The sequence below is a fragment of the Achroia grisella genome, unplaced genomic scaffold (assembly GCF_030625045.1).
Source record: "Achroia grisella isolate CSIRO2021 unplaced genomic scaffold, CSIRO_AGI_Agris_v1 utg544, whole genome shotgun sequence".
NCBI lineage: Eukaryota > Metazoa > Arthropoda > Insecta > Lepidoptera > Pyralidae > Achroia > Achroia grisella.
This window is the reverse complement of record NW_026712929.1, coordinates 1,337,211-1,364,427: the sequence shown is the minus strand read 5'-3', so window position 1 is coordinate 1,364,427 and position 27,217 is coordinate 1,337,211. Positions and strand designations below refer to the sequence as shown.

General features: G+C 30.1%; 1 protein-coding gene across 1 annotated transcript; it reads left to right on the top strand.

Annotated features, from left to right (window-relative positions):
* Positions 1-6,701: 6,701 nt before the first annotated feature.
* On the top strand, positions 6,702-13,332 carry LOC131847870 (luciferin 4-monooxygenase-like). Its single transcript, XM_059197559.1, has 9 exons — positions 6,702-6,852; positions 7,197-7,404; positions 7,738-8,056; positions 8,784-8,943; positions 9,217-9,362; positions 9,733-9,865; positions 9,946-10,167; positions 10,266-10,436; positions 13,134-13,332. The coding sequence occupies exons 1-9, from the start codon at positions 6,736-6,738 to the stop codon at positions 13,239-13,241; spliced, it is 1,584 nt and encodes a 527-aa protein (XP_059053542.1). The 5' UTR covers positions 6,702-6,735; the 3' UTR covers positions 13,242-13,332.
* The last annotated feature ends 13,885 nt before the right edge of the window (positions 13,333-27,217 follow it).

Sequence of the window (27,217 nt, the reverse complement as noted above, 5' to 3'; positions counted from 1 at the left end):
ATAAAATATATTAGACTAGCTGTTCCCGCGACTTCGTCCGCGTGGAATTTAACTTTTGTTTTTCTAAAATAAAAGTAGCCTAAGTTACTCCTTATTACATCAGCTACCTGCCAAAAAAAAGTTCCGTCAAAATCGGTCCGGCCATTTCAGAAATTACCCGAAATAAACTGTAAGACAGACAAAAATTGTAAAAAATCTTATTTTGGTGTATGTACCGTATTTATATTCATATATGCATGTAGTAAAAAACGGTTATTTCAATATTACAAACAGACACTCCAATTATATTTATATGTATAGATGTATAGTTTATTAGAAAATATCTTATAAATATACAATCAAATTAAACTTAATAACCTAAAGCAACAATAAAATACGTAGGTATTATTATCCAACACACACTTGGCTGTTTTTAACACCGTTGCACGGTGACTACAATGTCTACTTAGACAAATTGACTAGTTATTAAAGTGAAATTGCATTAAATTGCTAATAATTTCTTGTAGCCTTCCTATATGATGTAATTACTTTGTTGCTATTGTAATTATACGGCCTTGTGAATTTCAATTAATTTTATCCTATAAGGTAATGTTATAAAGGCGAAGGTTTATAATAGTAGGATATTTGATGTTGGTCTTCCATGTAAAAATCAATGATATATTTAATGAGATATAGGCTTTTATATTAAATTATAGAATGTATATGATCGCATTTTAGTTTATTGCAAATGAATTGTGGTATATCTACCACATTTCACATGCGATACCGTTAATGCTTTGAAGTATTTGGCTTAGCCGTTTAGCACACCCAGGTGATGTAGCTCTGTATGGTTACAGGATATGATTCCTGTGAGTAAAAACACATAAATATAAATATTTGTATTCATCTGTTTTTTTATTGATATTCTGTATGAATTTATAAAAAAAATACTAATATTAAAATTTAAGTATTTCTGTTGTTTAGGACTCATAACATAAATTCTGCTTAGCTTGAGACTAGATATTTTTATATATTTCGTATGTGCATTAGTGTTAACGTGGCCAAACCATGACCAAAGTGACGTACCGTCGTTAGTGTCATTTTTTTGTAATTTGGTCTGCTGTTTGTTATACGCCTACACACGGGATTCAAATCAGGCGGTCTATCAGAGCAGTAATGGTGGAGGTAAAGCGGGCATTTAGAAGAAACCGGCTGTGATTTAGCTACACGACGAGTAGATCTAGTAAGCATGCCAGAGCATTCGTCAATACTGTTCCCACAATGATCCTGATTTTAGTATTATGTGCAGCCCGTGTTAATCTTATAGAAATTTTGTAAATTTTAATAATTTGACAATTAGTCTTTGCTATTATAACAAAATATATGTAGGTATATATATATATATTTCAGGTTGAAGGCAAAAATATGATTTTTTAGTTATAATAAGCGCCGTAATATATATATTTATGATTAAAATTGAATTAACTCTTATTATATATTATTATATGTCCCCAAACTTCTAAGTAAGGTAATGACGCTAATTTGGGCTAGTTATGTATTGCTATTGTTTTAGAAAATACGTTTTCTAAAACAATAGCAATACATAACTAGCCCAAATGTGGCTGATGTATACTTATATTAACATCACCACGCCTGCCAAATCCAATTACGTTATACGTTATTGCTATTCTCGATAATAATCTACCAGTCTACAGCTGTTATCGATACGCTGAATATTCCAAACAACTTTTAGAAGCCATAAACTCTCTGTTGTTACGCCTCCGCCTACCTCCTCCACCTGTCTCTCATCGTATCGAAACATCTCAAATAAACAAGAACACCCTAAATCTTACTTCAATCGTAATAATTACTGAGTTCACGTTCCAAATCTTTACTGATCTATAAAAATAATAATCAAAATCTGTAGACAGTATATACACAGTCATAATAACGAGGTACGTAGGTAATTTGGTTATGGAGAGTTCTATAAAAGGAGGATAAAATCTATTGTTATCATACAGATTAGCTAATGTAGTTCGATGAACCTGTCTCTAGATATTATTGCCTTCATCTGTGTGGTCTTCTACGGCATTTTGAGGATAAATGTAATACTAGAAGAGTACAGTAACCGTTTACCATCAGATGGGCCGTATGCCACTGTAGTATAACAAAGGTAGTCATAGCATTAGTAAAGGAATACAACTTATAAAATTATCTAATAATAATCCGAAACGATATAGTTCTACTGATAATAATGATAAAAAATAATTGATCTTAATAATTTATAAGGATTATTCAAACATTCGTGACGAATTAATACGTAGTTGTAAAATCATGTAGCAACTAGCCACAAAAAGAGTAGTAAAAAATAATAATGACTCAAACGATTTTAGAATTGTCATTAAAGTAAATAATTATGTGATGTGTATGAATGTGTGATAAAACACTGTGCATATATGCTAATGTATTACTTTATTTTGTACATTTATTTACTTGATGAAACTATGATAATATTTCAAGGGGGACACGGTGAATAGCCTGATAACGTATTCTAACAAGCGACATACGATAATCTGGTGTACTGTTATTTTCATGTAAACAAAACAAAATGTAAGATTAAATTTTAACTCTTATATCTAGGCTTGTACGAAGGTAATTACTAATGTGAACGTGATATTCTTACTAGTTATTCTTGCAGCAAGTCTACCAAGTCTAGCAAGATAAGCATCTGATCACTACTACTGATTCATTTTAATATATTACATATTTAGTATTTTGACTCAACAGTCAATAATAGCAAATCAATAGTCAATAATCCAATAGTACCAAATAACAAGAATGCAATTAAGCATTCTTGTTATTTGGTACTATTGGACTACTTAAATTTTGTCTAGAAGAATGTAAAGATATACAACTTTCATTATTAACAAAAAGTAAATAAAGTATTCGTCACAGCTCGTTCTTCTTGGAGGAAAATACATTTCTAATGATTGGTACATTAAAAAGTGTGTCTGTGTAGAAGTCCTGAAATTTAAGTTTATTTGAATATAGATTATTTCTATTTTATTTCATAGGCTATACGTTAAATTACCATGATGTGTGTTTGGACGGGAAGTTCAGACCGTGTTTTGTTTTTGTTATACGTACGATATATATGATGTAACTTAGCGAAGAAACAAAGGCTTACTAGATTTGTAATACCAGCGATAACATAGTTCTATTTATTTCTAGAACAAAGTTTGTCTATTCATGAATATAATATTACGGTCTCATCTATTTCTACTGCCAAATACCTTATGGCTATATTTCATTTTTTACATTTCCAAGTTTGATATATTTATCGTACCATAATTACCCATTGATTTTGTAAATATTAATTTCTTTTCAAAAACTGTAGATATTATATGGCTATATTAGCGTACTATTGTAATAACCAATAGCTTTCTTTCGCTCAATGGCATTCACATAGTTCGTAGATATAACACCATAGTACCCAGAAACGGCGACACATGAGGGGTATAATAATAATAGTAGTAATATCCCCAGGACAATTGACATTGTGTCATGCAGTTAAACAGAGCTTGTGTAATGGGTATTAGACAAGTGAAATAAATACTTACATATATTTCTTTGTAAATACAAACATAATGTACATAAAAAACACCCACACTGATACAAACAATAATACTTATGGTTACAAATGTTTGCACCACACGAGGAATCGAATGCGGAAGCGGCCTACCAACCGGTAGACCACCGAGGCCGTCAAACCATGGCTTCCACCTCACAAGGTGAAGTCTATGGTATTCTTCGTGTATATATGGGATGATCGTCGCTTTTAAGGAGGAGGAAGACTTGCTTTTTTGCCATTTCAGTCATATAATACTATATGTATGCATATATATCTGATTATAGCGTATACACACTCCCCATTTACTAGGTACTTTAGATATTGATTTAGTAAATTACTAGTTGTGTTGTCCATTCTGTCACTAACATATTGAAACTATTATTAATCATAATTATAATGTATAATGCAGTCTAAATCGTAGTCAACAATTAATTTGCGTGGTGTACCTATGTATGTGTGTATGTATATAATTACTATAATTGTCTAATCTGGTGATGATATCATATGAAAACTAAGTTTAGCATGCTCATATACTGCTTGATTGCAAATGAATATCAATTTATTTTTCTTCAATTTAGTTGTTAACTCTCAATTTATCCTATGTAGATTGCGCAGAAGACATTAATTTACACCTATCTGTATATTAATTCATATTATAAACCAAATTATACTTTTAGTTTAAAAACTATCTCGAATTCTATTACCTTGAAAATCCAAGCAACTAACAAGGTATATTAATTAAAAAATAATTATCCAAGTTCATTGGATGAATTATTAATAAGTATCGATTGATGGCTATTATTTATTAAATAGTCTTGTTTACGTTCATTAAAGTTCTTTTTTTTATCTTTAGACATATATATATATATATATGTACATTATATTGAATTATAATGTCTTCTAATATACATAGTGTATTAACCTTATGTTTTATGGCTTAGTAATATTTCTTAACAGATAAACTTATCTGTTAAATATTACTAGGCTAAGATGAACGTACACTACTAGTACTAATTTATAGCCATATCACGAGATCTCCTGCGCACACGGTTATAGGCTGTCGGTGCACCATTGGAGATTTGGTCGAGTTCTGTCTCGTCAGATCTGTTACCCCATCGTGGTAAATTCACCAAAAATTTTTCACGATGGTTTCCAGGGGGAACCACCTGAAGGTCGACCTGCCATGATGCATTGCTAGCAATAGGTTCATTAGTCTCCACATTACTTACAGCCTTCTGATCCTCTCTATACACAGGTTGTAGTTAAGAATGCTAGGCCTGAATTTGTCAATGAGTACCTTAAGTATATGAGGCAATTTGTGAAACCGGTTAATTCCCACGTCAATCGAAAATTGCATCGTCGTAGTCTACTCGGTTGCGAACTTATCAAACTATACTATAGCTTCTTAGTGAAATTATCACAGTAATAAGATACATAGTCTTCATGATCTATATACATGTTGTTTCTGTTTCTTCGGAATTTTGAGTCCTCAAACCAATTCTTGCAATATGAAATCATATCGTTAATTGAGTATTTTGTCATTAGCTTTTCATTGCAAATAATACTTCAATTTCCTGTAATTTTACATGATTGCTTAATATAACTTTTACAAATTTAATAATAAGTACTTGGTTAAACCGTTTATGTCGTTTTAATTTAATTTAATTATAATTTCTTGCGAAACAAACTATAGTCATATTATTTACGAAACTGTACACAAATGAACAACTGTTAAGTCTACATTACCAAATTTGTTTGCACTTATTTGTAGCGTAATGTATGATTTGCTTGTGAAATCATCGCGCAGCTATAGTCTCTTCAATTAATGTCATGTAAAATTTTAAGTACATTTCATAAAAGGTTAAACTGGGAAGTACCTTGTAGTGTAGTTCATTATTCCATGCTACCAATGCTAATGATTTTAGAATTCATTTAAATTAACAACTCGTACACAACTTCTGAAGAAAGGGTAATTTACGATGCCTATAATGAAGGCAGCTTTATTCAATATTTAGTTTTCTAGAAAAATAATCATAAATAATGTTTAAATAGCAAATTATAGAGAAAAAACACTAAAAGAGTAATTGGTACTTACAATGATACCATAAATAAATAGTAAAATACATTTATGAAAAATAGAATAAAATGGGAATATATAATGATCTTAATAGGGTGTACGACTAAATGAAAAAGTAGCCTATATTATTATATTGTTTACTACATTGTTATTTATGTTACGTGAAGTTAGTTACAAATAACAAACTCACACATTCATAACTTATAATAATAGTAACATTAGTATGACAACTTTGTAATGGCTTCAGTTCGCAAAGATCAATATTGTAATATTGGTGCATCTATACACATACTGGATAAAAATAAATGGCATTATTAGACAGAAGAAAGCCATGAATTCACCTTGTGCTTTAATTTATCGCTTACTGTCGAGACAATAGTTCTAAGTAGAATCCTTAAAGTACACGTTGCTTGACTTTTGGAGCATGCAACGAATGCGATTACATTGAAATATGATGAAAATAAACTTTACGTAACAGTTATAAGGTTTCTTTTGAGACAGCCATGTAAATCAGTCGAAACAGCTCTAAGATCCAGATTTCCAGTACATTTGCTAAGCGTTTAACTTTTTAGTCATATAAATAAACTACATACCTACTTGTTTTAAATATATAATTTACTATAAATTATATTAATTACATTTATTATTTCATTTTTAATTTTATTAATATTATTTTTAAGTATTTAAGTTTTTAATTTTTAACTATATTGGGTATATCAATCATAATTTTCCACAAATCAACTGTCAGATAGTTATAAATATAGTAAGTAATTACTTACTATTTATACAATAGCCCATTATTAATTACCAATAAGTATAAATACATATTGTATAGTAAACATAACTTTCGATAAATTAGGATAATGCTCTTATAAACTAGGTATTATTCCACGAGGAAATGCTTCACTAAAATGACACAGTGCTTCCAAGAATATAGCATAAAATTAAAACTCACATCACATGAAGTGATATATAATAGCATTACACTGCGTTAACGCTATCCATTACATTCTTTGCTACTAATAGAGTGAGGTGTCTCGTTATCACTATGTTCTATGACTCTCGTTATATTTACGGTGATCAGAATGTTGAAGTACCGGCCCATTTGAATTTCGGTAAATATATATTGGAGCGGTTACGGTTAATGAACAAGGAAGTAGCACTGGTAAGTTTTTAACAATATAATATTGCTATGTTGTTAACTATTTAATTTTTGTTTTAATGGTTATTTATTTATTTATTAATAAAATTAGAAATTGGATAAATGTAGAAATAATAATAATGAAGTAATTATTAGATTCAAAATTCTTTATTTCATATGTTATTCTATACAATTGTAGAAGACTCCTTTTAAGCATAAAGATGTTCCTGTGCAGTAGGCTTCAATCTTCCATAGCTTATATCATAACTTTTGAAAAATGTTTCTAATTTATTTATATTATTCAATAGATAAAAACATATTTCCATTGTATATTGTATACTTTTTTAATTTTAAGTTTTCCTTTTTAGGAAAATGGAGATACACATGAAGTGCTTACGTATAAGGAGTTAACTGATTTTGCAGTTAATTTGTCAGTATCTCTAGCATCAATTGGTGTCAAGAAAGGTGACATTGTTGCTGTGGGGGCTGAAAAACGCTTGGAATTCGTACCAAGTGTCCTTGCTATAATATTCACGGGGGCAACTTACACTCCATATGATTTAAAGAGTGGTAGAGGTAAGAATATCTTGTAATTTTTTTTTTCTAATTTATATTGTATAAAACATTATAATGAATGTTCTGTTACAGAGTAATATTATATTTAAATATTATCTGTAATAATAACAATTTTTAGGGTAATGTTTAATTTTGATTAATTTTGATGAAAATGTATATAGATTTATGATATGAAAGAAAATATTTAACTAAGAGACATTTAGGTATATATAAGTTGTGCTGTTATAAATGATACACATCTACTTAACATAACTATAGGCATTTTTAGTATTTACTAAATAGTGTGATATATTTTAATAATATTCTGTAAGTAATATTACTTTATATTTTTAGCTATACTAAAGCATAAATTGAGCATAACAAAACCAAAATATTTTATATGTAGCAACCTATTCTGGGAGTCTTATAAAGATATTTTGAGTGAATTTGATTGCATAAAATACTTTATTACATTGGACGAAGCAGTGGACAATTTAATTTCTGTTAAATCTATGATCACATCTAAAGCTGAAGTAAGTGACTTTGAGCCACCAGCAATAGTTCAAGGTCAAACTGATGTTGCATTCATTCTGTACTCATCTGGTACTACGGGTATGCCAAAAGGAGTTCAATTAACACATTTGAATTGTATTCTCAACAGTTTACCCAATGAGTAAGTTATTCATCTTTTCGTTTCTTACTATAGATTTAGTTCCATGTTGACAACACATATTTGTTGCATAATATGACCTTTTTATGTGAAGTTACTCGAGACTTGCCCTTTACATATATGAAGTACCTACAGTCATGTGGTAATTACTACAGCGACATGGCTATAGCGATAATTTTAGCGTACTGCTTGCGATGCAAACATTTATTTTCATAAGTATGATTGTTTATACTGATCTAGTTGTTTTATCTGAATAATGTAGTAAAAAAAATAATTTAAATATTTCTGTGGCTGTGTAGTAACACCGATAGCCCTATGTGCCTGGATGAACTAGATGGTTCTATTTAAATTGTTCAGTGTTATAAAAAAAATACAACTTCATGACATTGTATGAGCGACAAATTATTCATATCTCAATTTCTCATTCATTTGGAATTTAACTTAATTGAACTATTAGAAATACATAGTTTAATATTGTATTACGGCACAAAAATCGTGAAATCAATTTAATAATTCTGTGTCAATAACCTTGAATCGACTTTGTTTAGTAATATTTCTTATATTACAATTTTTATGAGTCCCAACAAATACCTAATTCAGTTAAGTAACTAACCATATCTAAAACCATAATTATCAAATTTGTTGACATTATGTTACTGACAATAGTGCCGATAACAGTAAATAAATATAAATTAGGTGATAAATATTTACCAAAATATATTTGTTCCAGTTTCAATGATCCCTCGCTACACACTGCTTTCGTTTTTGGAGAGTGGTATCATAATTATGATACTTTTATGACGTACAAATTTCTTTCCGCCGGTAAAAAAGTGGTATACGTTAACGATCCTACTCTGCCAGTATTTCTAAAATGTGTCGACGAATGCAAGGTATGAATGTCATTTATGTTACAACGATTCTCACAATTACCGTAATATATACCTACGTCGTGCTAATGATTTTCTAGAAATTATGACTTTATAATTGGTACTTGATAATTAATTAACCGCTATATTTATAGAAAGTATCTTTGCCTTTAGAAAGCTCTTCTGAGACAAATTACATATATGTAATAGCGGATATTTTTTGTAATTTGTCACAAAATCTATGATTTCTATTTCTTTGATTATTATGTTCACCTATTGTTACATAATTTCTTTTAGGTTGATGTAGCATTCTTAGTTCCGTCACTTGTCGGATTTTGCTCAAAAGCAGAAAATTTGGAAAAGTACAATTTAGAATCTCTGAAAATAATTTACTCGCGGTCATCTCCGCTACATAGCAAAACAATCGAAAATGTCAAAAAGAGGTAAGTCACTTTCTATCATTTAGTAATGTACCTGCTTAGGTTTCAGTTTTCAGCTGCATTGATAAACGAAGAAAAGATATAAAAATATTTATAATTAATATCAGTATCTAATTTATTAATAATGTATAGTTTTTGCATATTGCTAATATTGTGTGAATTTATTAATAACTTACTTAAATAAATAGTCCCTATATTTTTCAAACCCAAACATCATAGACATATTAAAACATACTAGTAAAATTGTAATTAGTGCATAAAAAATTTGTAACACATATTCTCGATAGCCGAAATTCAATTTCGCCTGCTCTCGATAAATTCTAAATCAAATATGTATATCAACGCAAATACCTTTTTTTCTATTTCGGTATAGGTTTCCCAGCTTACAAAGCATCTTACAAGGCTACGGCATGACTGAATGTGGTGAGCCTACCTCTGAAACCTGGGGTACGAAAGGCCCAAAGCCTGGCAGCGTCGGAATGGCATCTCCCGGCCTAATAATAAAGGTATATAAAGAGAATTATTACTTTAATTTATTAATGAAACCAACATAGGTTACTTTACTTATTTTTTTTTATTTATTTAGGTAGTAGATCCACAAACGAACAAGATTCTCGGTCCAAACCAGCGTGGGGAGATCCGAACAACAGGCTCAGTTCTTATGAAAGGCTACATGGGCATTGAGCCTTCAACGTATCTAGACGAAGAGAACTTTTTCAAAACTGGTGACTTAGGATATTACGATCTCGACAAATATTTCCATATCGTGGATAGATTTAAGGACATTATTGTCTATGATGGCTATAAGGTAATAATATTCGAAGATTTGTCTACGCCTAATATATATTTTTAAAGGTAACCCAAATGAAATGTTTATTATTAAAACATATTTTCTCTTATATGAAGGTTGCTCCGTTAGAATTGGAGTCAATATTATTGGCTCATCCAGGTGTTCGTGAAGCTGCAGTAATAGGGAAGCCAGTACCTGACTACGGAGAGGAACCCACGGCGTTCGTCGTGAAACAAAATGGAACGACCGTCACTGAGAAGGAATTAGTCGACTACGTGGGTAATGAGGTAATTATTTGACTATTTACTATTTTCTACCTAGCTATTAATATAAACAGGATACAACTGAATATTAGAGAAAGAGATTTCTATGATGACCACATAAATAATGTATTTGCTTTAAAAGAATTGATATGTAAGAATTATTTGGTTTATGAGGGTGCTCATAATTGAACAAATCATTATAATAATATCAAATCAGTATCATGAATGTAATTTTTGTACTAACCCATGCAAAATATGTATTTGCAGTCATCACATGACAATGTGTGATATCCGTGGTGTTAAACAATACATCATTACCTTTATCATCTACATACATACACTGGTATTTTTTATTTATGTAGTAGTATGTATGTAGATGATAGATGGCTCTTACCATTAGATAAGCCATCTTATTTGCCATGTGTTATTTTTTTGAGTTGTGTCATTCCAATGTGATGAAAAAAATATTAGTTTATTTGTTTGATATTTCAACTATTCGACTAATCATCATGACATTTGGTATTAACATTGCTCTATTACGAAGCATAATTTAGAAATACCTACTCATCAATTAATTAATCATTCATCACAAACTCTGTAACAATTTATACATTCTATATCAGATATATAAACTTTTTGAAACTTAGAAGTACCTTTGTTTACCTTAAAGGACCTGAGAATATAAAAACACCGCTTTATACGAATTATAATAAGATTTGGTTTGTATAACTCGCCGACTTTAATAGCCCTCTCGCGTTATGACCGTAATATAAACAGATTAGTACATTTTCATCAGTTAGTTATACAAAATAAATAATAATATTATGTATATACGTTCATGTAAATTCGCTTTTTTAAAGCCTGGCATGTGATGGATAGGGCTTGTAATTAAATTTATAGTACATATTCATAACAATTATGTCTATTCTTTTTTATATGTAGTTTAAAGGAAGCGTTTACATAAGTATTCATAAAAAGACTTGACCAATTGATCTATTAACGTAAAATGATTTTTCATTTTATCTACATAGAAATAAGAAAATTATAAAGCGAGTCCCATGTCGATTAACTATGGATTTTCGCGAATGTCTAAAAAAAGCTACTCAATGGATTTTCGTGCGGTTTTCATACATCTACAGAGTTATTTCTATGGAGGATTTAAGTGTAGGTATGATTTATTTAGGTATTGTGAAAATGATTTGAAACACCCATGCAAAGCCGAGTAAAACAGCTAGAATATAATATTTCTTATCCTTATTTTCTATAATTAATTTTATAATATTAGAATTTAAAAAAGAGTAATCCGATTTCGCTTGGGGAAAATCAAGGTAAATAAATATCTACCTACCCAGGTATAATCTAGAATGAGTATTTTTTTAGATATTCATTATTCAATTTAAGTCACATATATATAATATTGAATATATATATCTACATAAACTAACAATAATTGCCTGTAAGAATAATCATTGTATTGATATAGCCAACAGCGTTACAATTTATTTACATTAAAGTATGTTTAAAATTAAAGCATAATTAATTAACACAAAGTATGTAGTATTGGCTTGCGCTAAAACAAAATAACAAAATAGGAAATCAACGAATCAAACTGAACACATAAAAAAAAAAATGAATTAAATAAATGATTGAATAAATGAGTGTGGAAGCTATACATCTCCATATAATATATACTACACACAATGATGCGCATGTGATGGATAGGGCATAAGGCGTTATTGACCAATTGATCTATTAACGGATTTTTCAGAAAAAAAGCTTCAATGGATTTTCGTGCGGTTTTCAACACCCATGCACCGAGCGTACTAGACTATAGAATTTAAAAAAGAGTATCCGATTTCGTTGGGGAAAATTAAATAAATATCGCTTTAATATATATAATATTGAATATATATATATCACAATAATCGTGTGTAACTGTCACTTATATATTTAACAATTTTTTTTCGATCAATGTGCCTTTTGTGTGAAATTGCATATTGGTATACCGAGGAATTCTAGTTTTGAGGCACGGCGAGGTATTGTGCCGTGTGCGGCGCGACGGTGTACGGTAAGACACGGCAGCTATCCTCGCAGTCAAAACGACCACGTACGATATCGTGGAGTAGACACATATCCAACACTTTACGTCTATCTTCTAGTGTGAGAAGACCATGCCGATGGCAGTCCTCATTATAAGAGGTAGAGGACACACGAAGCCGATAATTGAGATGATTTACAAATATCCTCTTATTTATTTTTGTAAAAAACATTTTATTATTGTAAAAAACAATATTTTAATTATTACATAAAAATGGTTTTATTTTATTGCCTCTTTGTTTGGCAAATATGGATTAGTAACAATATTAAACTACACATAACCTACATAATTACAGAAATAGATATACATAATGCAGTCATTTATAGTCCATAATACACCTAATAAAAGAAAGGTAGTAACAAAAAATTAAAAAGAAAAATTTAATAAAAAAGTTTTAAACGAAGTAAGTAATGATGATATTTTTACATAATTTTATCCGTGACTTCGTCTCCTTGATATGGCTATACTGATTAACTGGAATATAAAGTTGTATAAATAAGTATATCTACAGTATATTCTAAATTAGTTACTGGTTATATCTAATATTGACATTTCGATAATATATCAGTAACCTCGGGCGCTTCTATTACACTCTTGTAAATTTTTCTTTATTTTCTTATCAGGTTGCTCCGTATATGCAGCTTAAGGGTGGGGTCATATTCCTGGAGGAAATTCCAAGGAATACAAGAGGGAAAATTCTACGTCGACAGCTAAGAGAAATTTTTAATTAAATTTATAAATATAAAAAATAATTTTAATTTGAAAGATATTCGATTTAATTAATGTATTGTTTTATTTTTTAGTATTTTAAAAGGTGTATAAATGCCCATATATTAAATTATATATTATTTTGTGTGTATTTTATTTTATTTTCTACATATTATATCAAGCATATGTAGAAGGCATATATCCTGACTTTTCATCTTTAAATTTACTTGATAGTTAAGGCTGTACTTATATATTGAAGAATTCGTTAACGATAATAATGTTTTTATAGAAAAACTTTAAATCTATAGCTGATTACTTATATATTACGATCTGTATATTTATATATGCATCTATTAAAAAGATATTATTTTTTGTGATGAATCTGCATTCCGAATGAGTGGTAATTTTTTAAAAGTGATATAGTGCCTTATATATTTTTTGATATGCAGATTTTATTTTTTATAGAATTTTTTATAGATATAGTGCCTTATATATTTTTTAACATATGTCATTTATATTAGGGCACCTCCAACAATCTTTCTTTGCACCACTCTTGACTGGTAGATAAGTGCCGTAAGGTTTTTAGTCTGCCATTTGTACACTTTATTTTTGTGTATTGAAGTTATGTAAATAAATAAAAAATATTATGAATGGAGAAGTAAATCTTGTAAGAAGTAAGTAATTTTTGTAATGGCATATATTATAATATATACAAACTCTTCACTACTTACATGACTACAACTTTGTACAATATTACAAAATCGAAATATATGTGGAAGAGACGAATGTCAAAATAACCATACACGGACTCACACAGAGCAAGACCTAGTTTGGTTCACAGACGGGTCCAAAATAGGAGTAAGTAAATATGATGTAAGATGTGGAATATGCGGTCTAAAACCCGAAATCTGCAACTATATAGTATAGGCTTAATAAAATACGCCTCAATCTTTCAGACTGAAACTTACGCCATAACAAGATGTCTGGAAGTAATTCTTAGCCTTAACTAAGCTGCTCTACTAGCACTTCACTTGTACGAAATCCGATCTAAACTTTATAGAAACTGTATGTTGCTACTAAATGAAGTAGGATGCCGAAATAATATTATACTGAGATTGGTCCCCGGGCACTCAAATATCGAAGGCAATGAAAATGCCGACCATCTGGCAAAGTTAGGTGCAAAAGCCGCCCAACTGGGCCCCGAACCCTTCTGTGGCGTGCCAGGATTGGTACATTCAAAAGCCCTAATATCGGGCTACTCGAACAAATACTCCAATGTACTACTGCTATTAAATAAAAATTACATATGCATGATGACTAGGGCCGTTACAGGACACTGCAAATATATGGCAAAACTAGGCCTACAACAAAAATCTGCAGATTATGTCAAATTGAAGAGGAAACACCACACAAACATACATCCTTTGTGGTTGTAGCCCACTCATGCATAAACGAAATATATCCTTTGGAAAGTTTACACTCTTTCCCGAGGATATAAAAACCAAAATAGCTCCTAAGAATATCCTTTAATTCTTGTCCCTGACGGGTCTAGGTAGCGCACTCTGAAAATGGGCGAACACAATAGATCTATGTAGGTCGCAGTGCTACAGGTGCTACAAGCACCTGACAATAGCCCAAACAACCCAAAAAAAACACATGACTACGTATATGTCTATTTTGACTTCGTACCCATAATTGTTTTACGTACGTACCTTCAAATAGTAGATTTCCAGATAAGCGAAATAGGTTATAATGGTACCAAATAACGTACAGGTATAGTTCAATCATGTCTATTTAAATACACGTCATCATTACCTGAATTTAATGCCTACATATAATTGGAACAATGTATAAATCATTAAAATATTATGTCCCAGTGCCTTAAAATTAAGCTTAATAAAGTGCGGGGTAACATAACATAAAATTATAAAGTTTATATATCATGAAGTTAATGCCTTTATAAACCTACACGTAATATTTTCATAAGTAGAAGTAGTCTCTATAACTTTATTGTAGGCTATAAATTATTATTTACACATATTAACCGTACAGACGTACGGATAAATTATTTACATTCTATTCTGGATATATAATGTAGGTAATATATTGTTTTTTATCCTTGTAAGAATGCCACATACATTATAAAATGACGGCCTCGATGGTGTAGCGATTTAGCACCGTCTTACTTCCGACGGTTGCAGGTTCGAGTAGGTATGTATCTAGTACCCATAACACAAGCTTTAGTTAGCTTTACTTGGGTCTAGATGGCTCTGTGTGAATTGTCCTGAGATTATTATTATTATAAACTATAAATAAGAATAAGACCTGTATAACAAAAATAATCATCAAAATTAACTTGCCAAATTAATTTGACTTGCAAAAGAGAAATATTTAGAATCTCCTTCTTTTGAAGTCCGCGTAAATATGGCTATTGATTCACTTACTGTCACGTAATAGGTAATAATAATATACTTTTTACTATTTCAGGATTCAATGAATGAAACAATGTGTTGAATCTGAAATATATTCATTGAACAAATTCTTAAAGTGCTATTCCATGTACTTTTTTCTTTCTATCCGCACGTACAGACAATAATAAAATGTAGTGTTAATTTTGAAGTGGAGGGACTATGTTAGTGAGTAGAATCACGTGACTCCTCCTTGGAATTTGCTATCTGACAAACGAAGGATAATTTAGTTACGCTGACCTCCAAAGAAAATTCTTTAATCTCAGGAAATAAAGCTTTGCCACAATTAAGTCAATCACGCCTGTTTAACTCGATTTCCTTTTATGAAAGCTATTACAGCCCGCAGGGACCATTCTAGGGAAGAGCTACGAACCAAATTACTTGGAGGTAGAACCAGTCAATTTAAATGTTAAAAGAGTTTCATTACAAAAATTGACAATGTAAATCGCAAGAGGGGGTTTCATAGAATTTATGAAGACATAAAAAAAGAACTGAAACTTGAGCAAATTACTTCATTTTTTCTTTGTATAATAATAGTGCAGTTGTTACGTGTACGGTGCTATTTATTCTCTTTTTAGCTTTCATAAAGACATATTATCTGCTTCTTCCTTATCCCATTTATTTAGGGTCGGTGTAATGTTTCATATAGACGTAGATCACTCGTAATAAATATATTTCATTCCTGGTTTTAATAGGTCCAAGAAAATCAGGAGAAAAAGGTTAAATTTCCATGATTGAGTTCATTACACCATAGTAATAAGCTATATTTATTAAAAGTTAGGAATTTTCTTTATAAGTACGTCTAACGAAAGCCTTTAATCAATCGTAATCAATACTTCTATTCTTTCAGGGTTCACTTTCAAATATTTTTGGATGACAATGTAATTAGTAATCCTGAATTGTTATATTATGTCGCACAATATAAAAAAATATGTCAATGACAAATAATTGTCATTTACTGAAATAGTACAAAGTAGTATGACTTTTGCCTGGCAACTTTTTAGATCCATTCTCTATAGACAGAAACGAACACGAACGAAGAAAGCACCATCTACGTTAAAAAATACAGTAGTAATGGCAAATATATGGCATTAACTATTGCTATTTCTATAAACGAATTATTATTATTATTTGCTATTTCTATAAACGAATGTGTTAAGCCACCATATTCAATAGTTTAATCTTACAAACATTTCAAATCGTTATATACATTATACACATAATATTCATTAATTTATTATACTGAAATAATTCAGCAGGTAAGCTATTTATTAAATTATATTAGAAATAATTTAATGTTAATAGTCTTAATTTTACTATGATGATCTTAAATTATCATAATAGTGAGGATATATAAATACTTTGTTTTCACTTCGCTTTTAGTTCTAAGATATTACTCGGTCCAAGTCCACTAAAGCAAAAAGTATTTTATATATTTTTGTAAAATTTATAAAACATTTTTTGCTTTAGTGGAATACAAATCTAATTTATATTTACAGCAAACCTTCTAAATTGATTTTGGAACTGTCTGCTTGTGATTAATCAGAATCCTTTGAGAAATTCAAGCACAACCCTCATTTTTTAACAGAATTAATAAATTCCTTCATCTTAATGCTTTTTGGGTCACAGTAAACAATGTCTTTCTTAAGTTTAGGGCCTGTCAAATGATGAGACAGACAAGATTAATAGAAATAATGTAGACAATATCTTTACTCAATAGGGAACCTTAATTACAAATTTATCTTAGACTGAGATTGTGGACTATAGATCTTATATTAACGCACAATCTGAGCAATTTATCCAGACAGAGATGCCATAACTGTGTTATAATGTAAAGCGCTCAAACCACGATAGAATATTAGGTACGTCTTTTATTTCAAAAGTCGATAGAAAGTTACTACTAAAATATAATATGTTTAAATTTTCTATTAATTCATTAGAGAGTACTACTAGTACTAGTTACTAAGACACTATTAATTCTATTAACAATACAAAGAAGTACAGTAATAATATTTATTAAAGCATATATAACGTTAATATGATGGAAATAATTCTCGTACCCTTTCACATATTTATATATAAATTCATAAAGATTTCACATTAAACAGAAATCAGCATTTAATAATACGGTTTCATATATAAATCATTACTTTATTATGACATCAAATAGTTGAAGGATATTGCACCAATTTTATCAGAAATAATCTTTATAAAATAGACATAATAATATTTAAAGAAAAGATTAGACTACACTTCCGAAGTGAGAAAAAGAGGTGAGGCTTCATTAATTTGCCACTTTGAAAATTGAATCGCTTAATCGCTGCGGAGCCGAGTAAGCAGCAACGCACTGGTGGGGAGCCAGTAATTGCGCCGGGACACCTTTGATGTTGCTTCGAAAAAGAGCAATTAAGTCCATCGACCTGAAGTGTTTAACTTCATATTTTAAACATTCCTTTATATACGGTAATTTCATTTTAATGGTACCATATAGCTTTGTACCTATACCATGTATTACATATTTTTATCACTTACCACTGCATGGCAAATTAATTCTTTTTTATTAGATTGCTTAATAAATGTAGCCAAAATACATATATTCAATATTTTAAGTTTCTGACTAAAATATTTAGTAAATCAATTGTTAATACTATCTTTTAATTCATACCATAAAGTTTCGCCGGAGTAACTAAAACGTAACCCATTACCCATCACTTGAGTCTGACAATGCATTATACATTTTACTCGTAAACTCCGGTAACTCTCTTGGGTTTTACCCAAAATCTAGTTTACAGAAAATCTAAACCAAATATTTCTATCTGGACAGGAAATCCTAAAACTATTTATTCATTTTCTAAAATTACATTATATTTTTTTAGTATATTTTACAGCTGTCAAACATTTGTTTTCACGTTTACAATACTCTGAAGAACATTATGTAATCCGTGTATCGCGTCTCATCATGTTCTCAATACTCAATAGAAAGGTATATATATTTCTGATGATATACCTACCTGTATAATTTTATTAAAAGTGTTGTACATTCCTATCTAGGCTAATCTGTGAATTTACAATTATCGGCCAGTTCTATATATTTTTTCTGTCATAGATAAATCTGTTATCCTGTTACACACACACTATCATTATTACTGCAGTCATATGTGTTGGTAAGTACTGTATAAAATTCGCAATTTGTTTAAATTGCAGTGCATAATTATCGTGTTATTGTCAATCACTGTTAATATTTAACACAAACAGCGCTCATTTGGTTTTTACGCTGGAGTAATTCCATTGTTATTTCACCAAAAACAATATTATATAAACAAATAAACGTTCTATAAAATATTTAGCTGACAGAACTTAATAATTACATGAAATAAATTCACTTTTGACATGCAAAAGCATAACGATATACGTGGTGTTGCATATATGTACCTATATAGACGACGGTTGCCATTCACCATCAGATGGGCTGTTGTGAGGTTTGTTTAAGTTGAACTTATCAAATAGCAGTATACGTAGTTACAGAGTACATTCTATGACAGCTATGAGTTCATGAAGCAACGTGATATTCGTGTATAGTATATAGACCGAAATGCTTTAAGCTTAAGATAAGGCAGTAACAATACGGGTTAAGAGTCCTGACTCTTGGTCCACCGAAATGACGAGTGAACGGTTTCACGGATATCACGTTACGTAAAGCATGATATTGTATGTAGAAACCTATATCTATCTGTGTTCTTTTTAATCTCATACTAAGTACTTATACCTATCGTAGCTAAAATATGTAAGAACAACTTCACAATTTAAATAGACAGGATAGTTCCTAATTTTCGTAATTTACATATATACATACGTATTAACAAAGCCATTAGAAATGTTAAGTACAGAACTGTAGTTAAAATCAAATATTCTCACACCGTTATCGTTTATAGCTCTTATAAAATCAAACATCTCTTTCAGTCCAAGCGTTTTATGTTCATAGCCATATCATATATTCGTTCGCTGGTACGTGGCCGTCCGTGTAACATTTAATTAACTAAGTAGCTTCTAAATGTGGTCGGACGGTCATCATAGCCCCGATCTAAACAGCGAATAAGTAAATGTAATAAAATAAATCCAGTAAGCCGGAGTAACACCCCGGATTTAATGTGGCTTACTGCCGCTTATAAAGCTGTGAAATGCTTCCCATATGCGTACAATCACAGAAACGCTCCTTTGGCTTACGAGCTCTACTGTGAATAAAACAGCCAGGTATGTACATATATGAAATTAGCAAACAAAATTTATACATTAAGTTTGAAAAGTGAAATCATAAAATTGATTATTTACGAACTCGATTTCGTTTCGAGTGTTTTAAGCTTTTAACTATAATTTACCATAATTTATTTGCAAATGATTTTTAGTTTGTTCTTCAAGTAGTGATATTAAAGTATGTAGACAGTTTTAATTAAACACAAATTGGAAACCTGCTATTTTGCACTTTTGTATGTATTTATTTCATAATTGGATTTACTCGTATACCAAAAACCGATTTATGAACCGATTACTTACAGACGTGAAAGTACTTAATATATATTATGGCTACATACGAGAAATTTGTAAACTCAAAATGTATTACAGGTTAAATTCATACCAGTCTTTTGTAGATACTAATCATATTTGTAGTCTTATAAGAGGAAACTAATCGTAAGTCTGCCAATGGAGTAAACCAGGTAGTTACTAACACATTTGTAGAAGAAAATACAATATTTACTTCGGGAAATTAGTGCAAAATATTTTGAAGAAGTTATATTAATTTCTTGTATCCAGACCTTCATCTACATTATTCAGAAAAAAATATACGAACTGTATAGCACATTTCATTCAAATCCGACTATACTTCATTGAGTGACAAAAATGTAATCAACAAATAGTCTCTTTGATATTTTAACCGAGTCTATTTATGGCCCAATCATATTAAGTGCTGCAATCGGGAAGTTTTCTTTATCCGATTGAAAATTAAAAACGCAAAAAATTGTATTCGAGTAGCATGCATTTTATGCTATTATATGCTGCTATATTTTATGTTATAATATACTATTATATGTATCTACATCTATCTATAAACCTCAAAGGCTTGATAAGTCGATTGATAACATACATCGACATAATCGAATTATACAATTATTCGTTCAATTTCTAGAACAATGAATTAATTACTTACATCGTTAATTTTTTTTGCCACACCCAACAACTAAGAAAGTCCAAGTACAGATGTATCCAGATCTAGTTGAAGCATATATATTATTTTGATAATGATGAACACGGAATAACTATATGTATATATATAAATATATTTATACTACAAACATACGGCCCATCTGATGCCCATATATATGATATATCATTTGAGATGTTATATACATATTATAGAAATAAGGTAAAACTCCAAAATTACTTAATGGAAATGTATATTACAAATTATAATTACAGGATTGCAGCAAATGATCAAGGGAGGTTTCTCTTTCAGGCATCAATATTAATGACTAGAGGGAAAGCGGTGATGCTTGTGCTCGCTTTGAGACAATGGAACCCCATTAGCAATAGCTGTTATAAACGAAAAAACATTTGATTTGTTTGCAAATAAAAATACTTGAGTTAAATATCTTGCACGGAGAGTAAGCTGTGATATGATGGCTAAAAGGGATCAGTATAAGAAAGGCATGGCAATGATGATTTAGATATATTGCAATCAGTTATGTGGACTATGTACATGTATGGCGTTCAGTATATGACAGGTAGAGTGCTGCTCCCAATAGAGCAATCCCTCATTCCAATATGTCAGTGTCCTGTCTGTCTATCTTGGTCAAATATATCACGTTTTTTCTTTAATCGACACACGTTTTCGGGTATATTCTAAATAATTTAAAATTAATACTACAAACACGTGTGATTAAAAGGCTTGGAGTTGAAATGAATAAAACTTGAGATTCAATTCTAGTGGTAAAATTTAAAGTAATGAATTTTCTTTAAAGTTTTAACACTAGAATTAAAGCGTCTTTCTTTATTTTATTCTCTTTTAAGATAATAATTCAAATAAATTAAGATTTTATTTGTTTAATACAAAGTATTCTATGTCTATTTCGGGACATGTGATAAAGTTTCCTTAATATCCGTTCAGCTGTTTAGTCCTTATAAAGGTAACCACATTCATTCTCTATAATTTTTTAAACAAACTAATAGGCAGACACAATTATGGCTTATTTCTAGTATTAGCATGTATGTCCTTGAAAAAAAATTATGCAAAATAATTAACTGAGTTCGTCTACTTGATCTTTTTTTTAGACTCAAAAGGGATGATGCCCAGTGATTGGAAAGTGTTTGTCATAAAAATCACGATTTACCCGTCATAGTTAAGTTCAGTTGCAGTTCAGAGCGATAAAGATAAACGATAAATTAATTTCTGAAGCCTTGTAATGCGGATATATGCTTTAATAATTGCAAAAGAGGGCCATTCGCTCCATTTATGGTATGGGTTCCAGGGAGTCATTGCGAGAGTGTTTTAAGGAATCAAATATCCTCACCGTTGCTTCTCAATACATTTATGAAAATATCATCTATGCCAGAAGGAATATAGACAGTTTCAAAAGAGTTAGTGATTGCACTAATAAAACAAAGCTTACGTAACAATAACAAACTAATTTTACCTAAATGTCGTTTGGCTAAAGTTAGTAGTTCGTTTTATGGCAATTGCGTAAGGTTTTACAATAAAATACCAGAGTCTGTTATAAATCTGCCAGAAAAAAGATTTAAATGTCAAATAAAACAGTTCCTTTGCAAAAAAGCTTACTATAAAATTGAAGAATTCGTTAACGATAATAATGTTTTTATAGAAAAACTTTAAATCCATAGCACTGACAATATTATCTGATTACATTAATAATGAGTGCGTAGCGACTTCCATGTTGATTATCGCATGCCTCTTACTTGTTATACTGTAATTATTTATATAAAAAAAAAACATCTATTCAAAAGAGCAACACACAAGTTTCTTGCTCATTCTTCTTGTGATGAATCTGCATTCCGAATGAGTGGTAGAATCAAAATATGACTATTAAAAGTGCTTGTAATGAGTGTATTTGAATAAAGATTATTTCTATTTCTATTTCTATTTCTATTTCTAATAATTGTTAATGCTTTAATATTTGCTATAACCATTTCGGGGTTAACGATTTTTTTGTTAAGTCAACATATTTTATAAGTATGTAGTTTATATACGCAATAACGTTTACACCAGTAATATATTTTATTTTCATAACAATAAATCAGTTTTCAATTTTCTTTGATATAAATTTTAATAATATATGCTATATTTAACGCCATAAACTCATAGTTGAACTCAAACTCTTAGTAATAAGTTTAAAATTATTCCTCGAGGAATATACACAAAACTTTTTTAGGGTTCCATAATTTCTTTGGTATTGTTCTGCCAAATATTCTCTGGCCTCTATATTATAAACAAAGGGATATAAGGAGTTGAGATATGCACATCGTGTGTTATTACGACCAAAACAAGTTGACTTATTGTAGGAAGCGCCCTCATATGATAAAGAATGGGGACGAATTTAACATAATTGCATTCTATAATCTGACAACAAGTATTAAAAATACAAAAATAATTATACAACAGGGTTATCCCTATTCAATTGATATAAATTAAAATTATCATTATGTTTTGTTGAATATCCTAAGAAAACTACAATAAAGACTAATCCTTAAGTTTTACTTTAATTTACCTATCTAAAATACGGAACCCGGCTTCAGATAGTAACATTGCTAGAACACTAGAGAAAACTAAATAAATAAATACATTACTGTGAAATACACTGCTACATACTAGCCACCTTATTTATTACACGAGAAGTTTTTTGTGTGTTAAAAATAGCATTATTCGAGATAAACAGGACTGACGGCTATTTTAAGTGATATTCGTTAGTATGGATTACATATAAAACTATCAAATTTAATCTTATGAGAATGTTTATTTGATGACAATGATTTTACTATGTAGTTTTTTATTACATGAAACTTCGCACTCTACATAAAATACAAGAAGAAAAGACAACACTTCTCGGATGTGAAATTAAGCTGGTACGCATCAGGAAACGATTTAATATATGAATATTATATATTGAAATACGATACAAAGAGTATTTTAATATATTTTTCGTATATATATATATATGCATACGCATATATATAAACACCTCTTTGGGCACTTTGTTGATCACGCCACAACCTACACACTTGCTGATTCCACCTTTTGCACTGAATAACTTGACTCCTATCGCGTATATCTCAGGCGGTATGGCAACGTCGCATTCTATTTTGCGATGCGGCCATATATATTCGTCGATAGTACGATATACTCGACACTTTTTTTACTAATAATTCGTGACTGAATGGCTCCGAACGGCTAAATTTTTGGTATACACAAAGACTTTTTGGCTCTGAATATATTCCAAAAATCAATTAATTATGTTGATCACTTTATATACTCGTCCTTACTGCGATACTTACTTTCATCCGAATATATATAGATACCGTAACGGTCTATCAATTATGACTTTATTAATTTACTAATGTAGATATTTTATATTCGCAATGCTCCATACATGCAAGCTCCAGCAACGGTGGAGGCAGGGTCCCCCTGCACCGTACACCACCCCGCGCACACAAACAAATTAGATATTTTTTGAATACACAAAGACTCTTTGGCTCTGTATATATATTTCAAAAATCAGTTAATTGTGTTGATCACTTTATATACTGGTCCTTACTGCGATACTTATTTTAATCCGAATATATATAGATACCGTAACGGTCTATCAATTATGAATTTACTAATCTAGATATTTTATATTCGCAATGCTCCATACATGCAAGCTCCAGCAACGGTGGAGGCAGGGGGGAGCACCGTACACCGCACCCCGCGCACATAAACAAATTAGAATAAATTAAATTCATAAGATTATTTATATATTTCGACTGCCTCGGTGGTCACACCGCTTTACATCCGATGGTCGCGGGTTCGATTTCTCGCACGATGCAAACATTTGTACTCATCGGTCATCGATTGTTTTCATCGGTCGGGGTGTTTTATATGTATATTATATATGTATTTACAAAATAAAAATATCTATTTATATCAGTTCAGTATCAGTCTGTGTTAATTGTCCAGGGTTATTTATTATATTTTTATAAACGGTTATCTTTTTCCATCGCACCGCTCGCTATCGACAGTGAATTCATAGAAATGTCACTCTAAAAAAAAAAATAGTTTTGTGTTTTGTATTTCAAATACTAAATGCAAAATAGGTATTTTCAAAATACTTTTTAAAAATTAAGTACCTTTTGAATTTTTGTCCAAACCTCAGATATTTTATTTATTTTAGGTATATCAATCATTACATAGTAATATAAAAACAAAGTCGCTGTCGCATCTAACAGTACATAAACAAAGAAAGAAGACTATACCGTAACGGCCTATGAATTATGAATTTATTATACCTAATCTAGATATTTTATATTCGCAATGCTATACATTGTAATATCCGCCTCCATTCATTGTAACGGTGGAGGGACTAAATAGTTGAATAAAACTGAATAAGCAGTTGCTCCTCTCTATAGGTACTGCGTCGTCGTCGTATGCTGTTCATTTTTTCACTCGTTTTGGCGCCAAGAGAGGGTCACATAGTCGTGGTCAAGTTAAGAACTTATAATTTAATTTTGATAACAATAGATACAAGTAAAAAGTAGGTATTATATTAATGTACGTAAGTACTGTACTTAAAAATATTTATTCTTTACTGTATGTACATTTGAAAAACTTAACACTTAAGGACTTGTACATATACACGTACATACTGCCATTTTCTCTTAAAGACATCCAGAGAAGCACTATTTATCAAAAACGCGGGGTGCACCGACCTTTGACCTTATAACACCTGATTCGCGCGTAACGAATTACATTGCTACTTTTTATCGTATTTTATAGTGGATATGTCAATAAAATATTATTATTTCTTTAGATTATGACATAATAACATAGTTTACATGATTTTAATGGAAACATACGATAAAAAAAAATCCCGTAAAATGTAAAAGATAAAAAATGGTTATTGTTGGTTATCCTTAAGAGATAGACATATACCATCACGGACTTTTTTGTTGACCTTATTTTGATACATCTCAAAGCACTAGACAACACGCATTTTCATTAAACAGTATTGTATTTTTTTATTTCTTTAACTTTAATGCACAAAAAAATTTGTACATGTGGCGGACTTAATATTTTGCCGCGTTATTTACCAGGCAACCATGAGTGGTGCAGCGAAAGATTATTGGCGGTGCACTAATATAAATAAGAAATGTCAAAAAAAGATTTATAAAGATAATAAAGATAAGCAAAATATACATTTCTATAAAAAAATAACAATATACATACATAAATATATATCTAAATATAACCCATAAATGTATAAATATTATATATAAGTAAATACATAATGATCCGATAATCAAGTTATAAGTACAGTCTCAAATTGAAAGTAAGAAAATCAGAAAATATAGAGAGAACTATATGGATATAACAGAAAGATGTGAAAAAGGAGAAGGACAGTAAAAATTACAAATTTAAATAATGTTCCCGCAATTTCTGTTTAAATGAATTTATTACATTATTATATATATTAGGCATACGACTAGCCTTATGACTGTTACTTTTTTTTTAATCTATACATCTATACATGTAAATAAAATTGGAGTGTCTGTTTGTAATATTGAAATAACCGTTTTTTACTACTTGCATATGAATATAAATACGGTACATACACCAAAATAACATATTTTACAAGTTTTGTCTGTCTGTCTGTCTGTTTGTTCCGGCTAATCTCTGAAATAGCTGGACCGATTTTGACGGGACTTTTTTTGTCAAGTAGCTGATGTAATAAGGAGTAACTTACGCTACTGTTATTTTAGAAAAATAAAATAAAAATATATCAGGTTAAATTCTACCAGCTAGTCTATAGACTACTAATCATATTTGTCCGTTATAAGAGATTTAATGTTTAAGTTGCTATTATGTTGTTGACAAAATTTTACTGTAATGTTACTATTACGTTATCCTACACAATTTGTATTATTTTGGATGAATAAATAAATAAATAAATAATAATCTATACATCTATACATTTAATAAAAATTGGAGTGTCTGTTTGTAATATAGAAAAAACCGTTTTTTACTACATGCATATGAATATATATAAGGTACATATACCAAAATAACAATTTTTATAATTTTTGTCTGTCTGTCTGTCGGTCTGTTTGTTCCGGCTAATCTCTGAAATGGCTGGACCGATTTTGACGGTTTTTTTTCCGATTGATTTAAAAAGTAAAATTGTATTTTTATTTTAGAAAAATAAAGTTAAATTCCACGCGGACGAAGTCGCGGGATCTACATCTTGTTTTTAATAAAAACATCTTTTTTGTGG

Excerpts from the sequence above, each read along its gene's own strand:
- LOC131847870 (XM_059197559.1), top strand. The coding sequence starts at position 6,736 with ATGTTCTATGACTCTCGTTATATTTACGGTGATCAGAATGTTGAAGTA. Across the intron at positions 8,944-9,216 it reads AATGTGTCGACGAATGCAAG|GTTGATGTAGCATTCTTAGT; the intron begins GTATGAATGTCA and ends AATTTCTTTTAG. Across the intron at positions 9,363-9,732 it reads ATCGAAAATGTCAAAAAGAG|GTTTCCCAGCTTACAAAGCA; the intron begins GTAAGTCACTTT and ends ATTTCGGTATAG.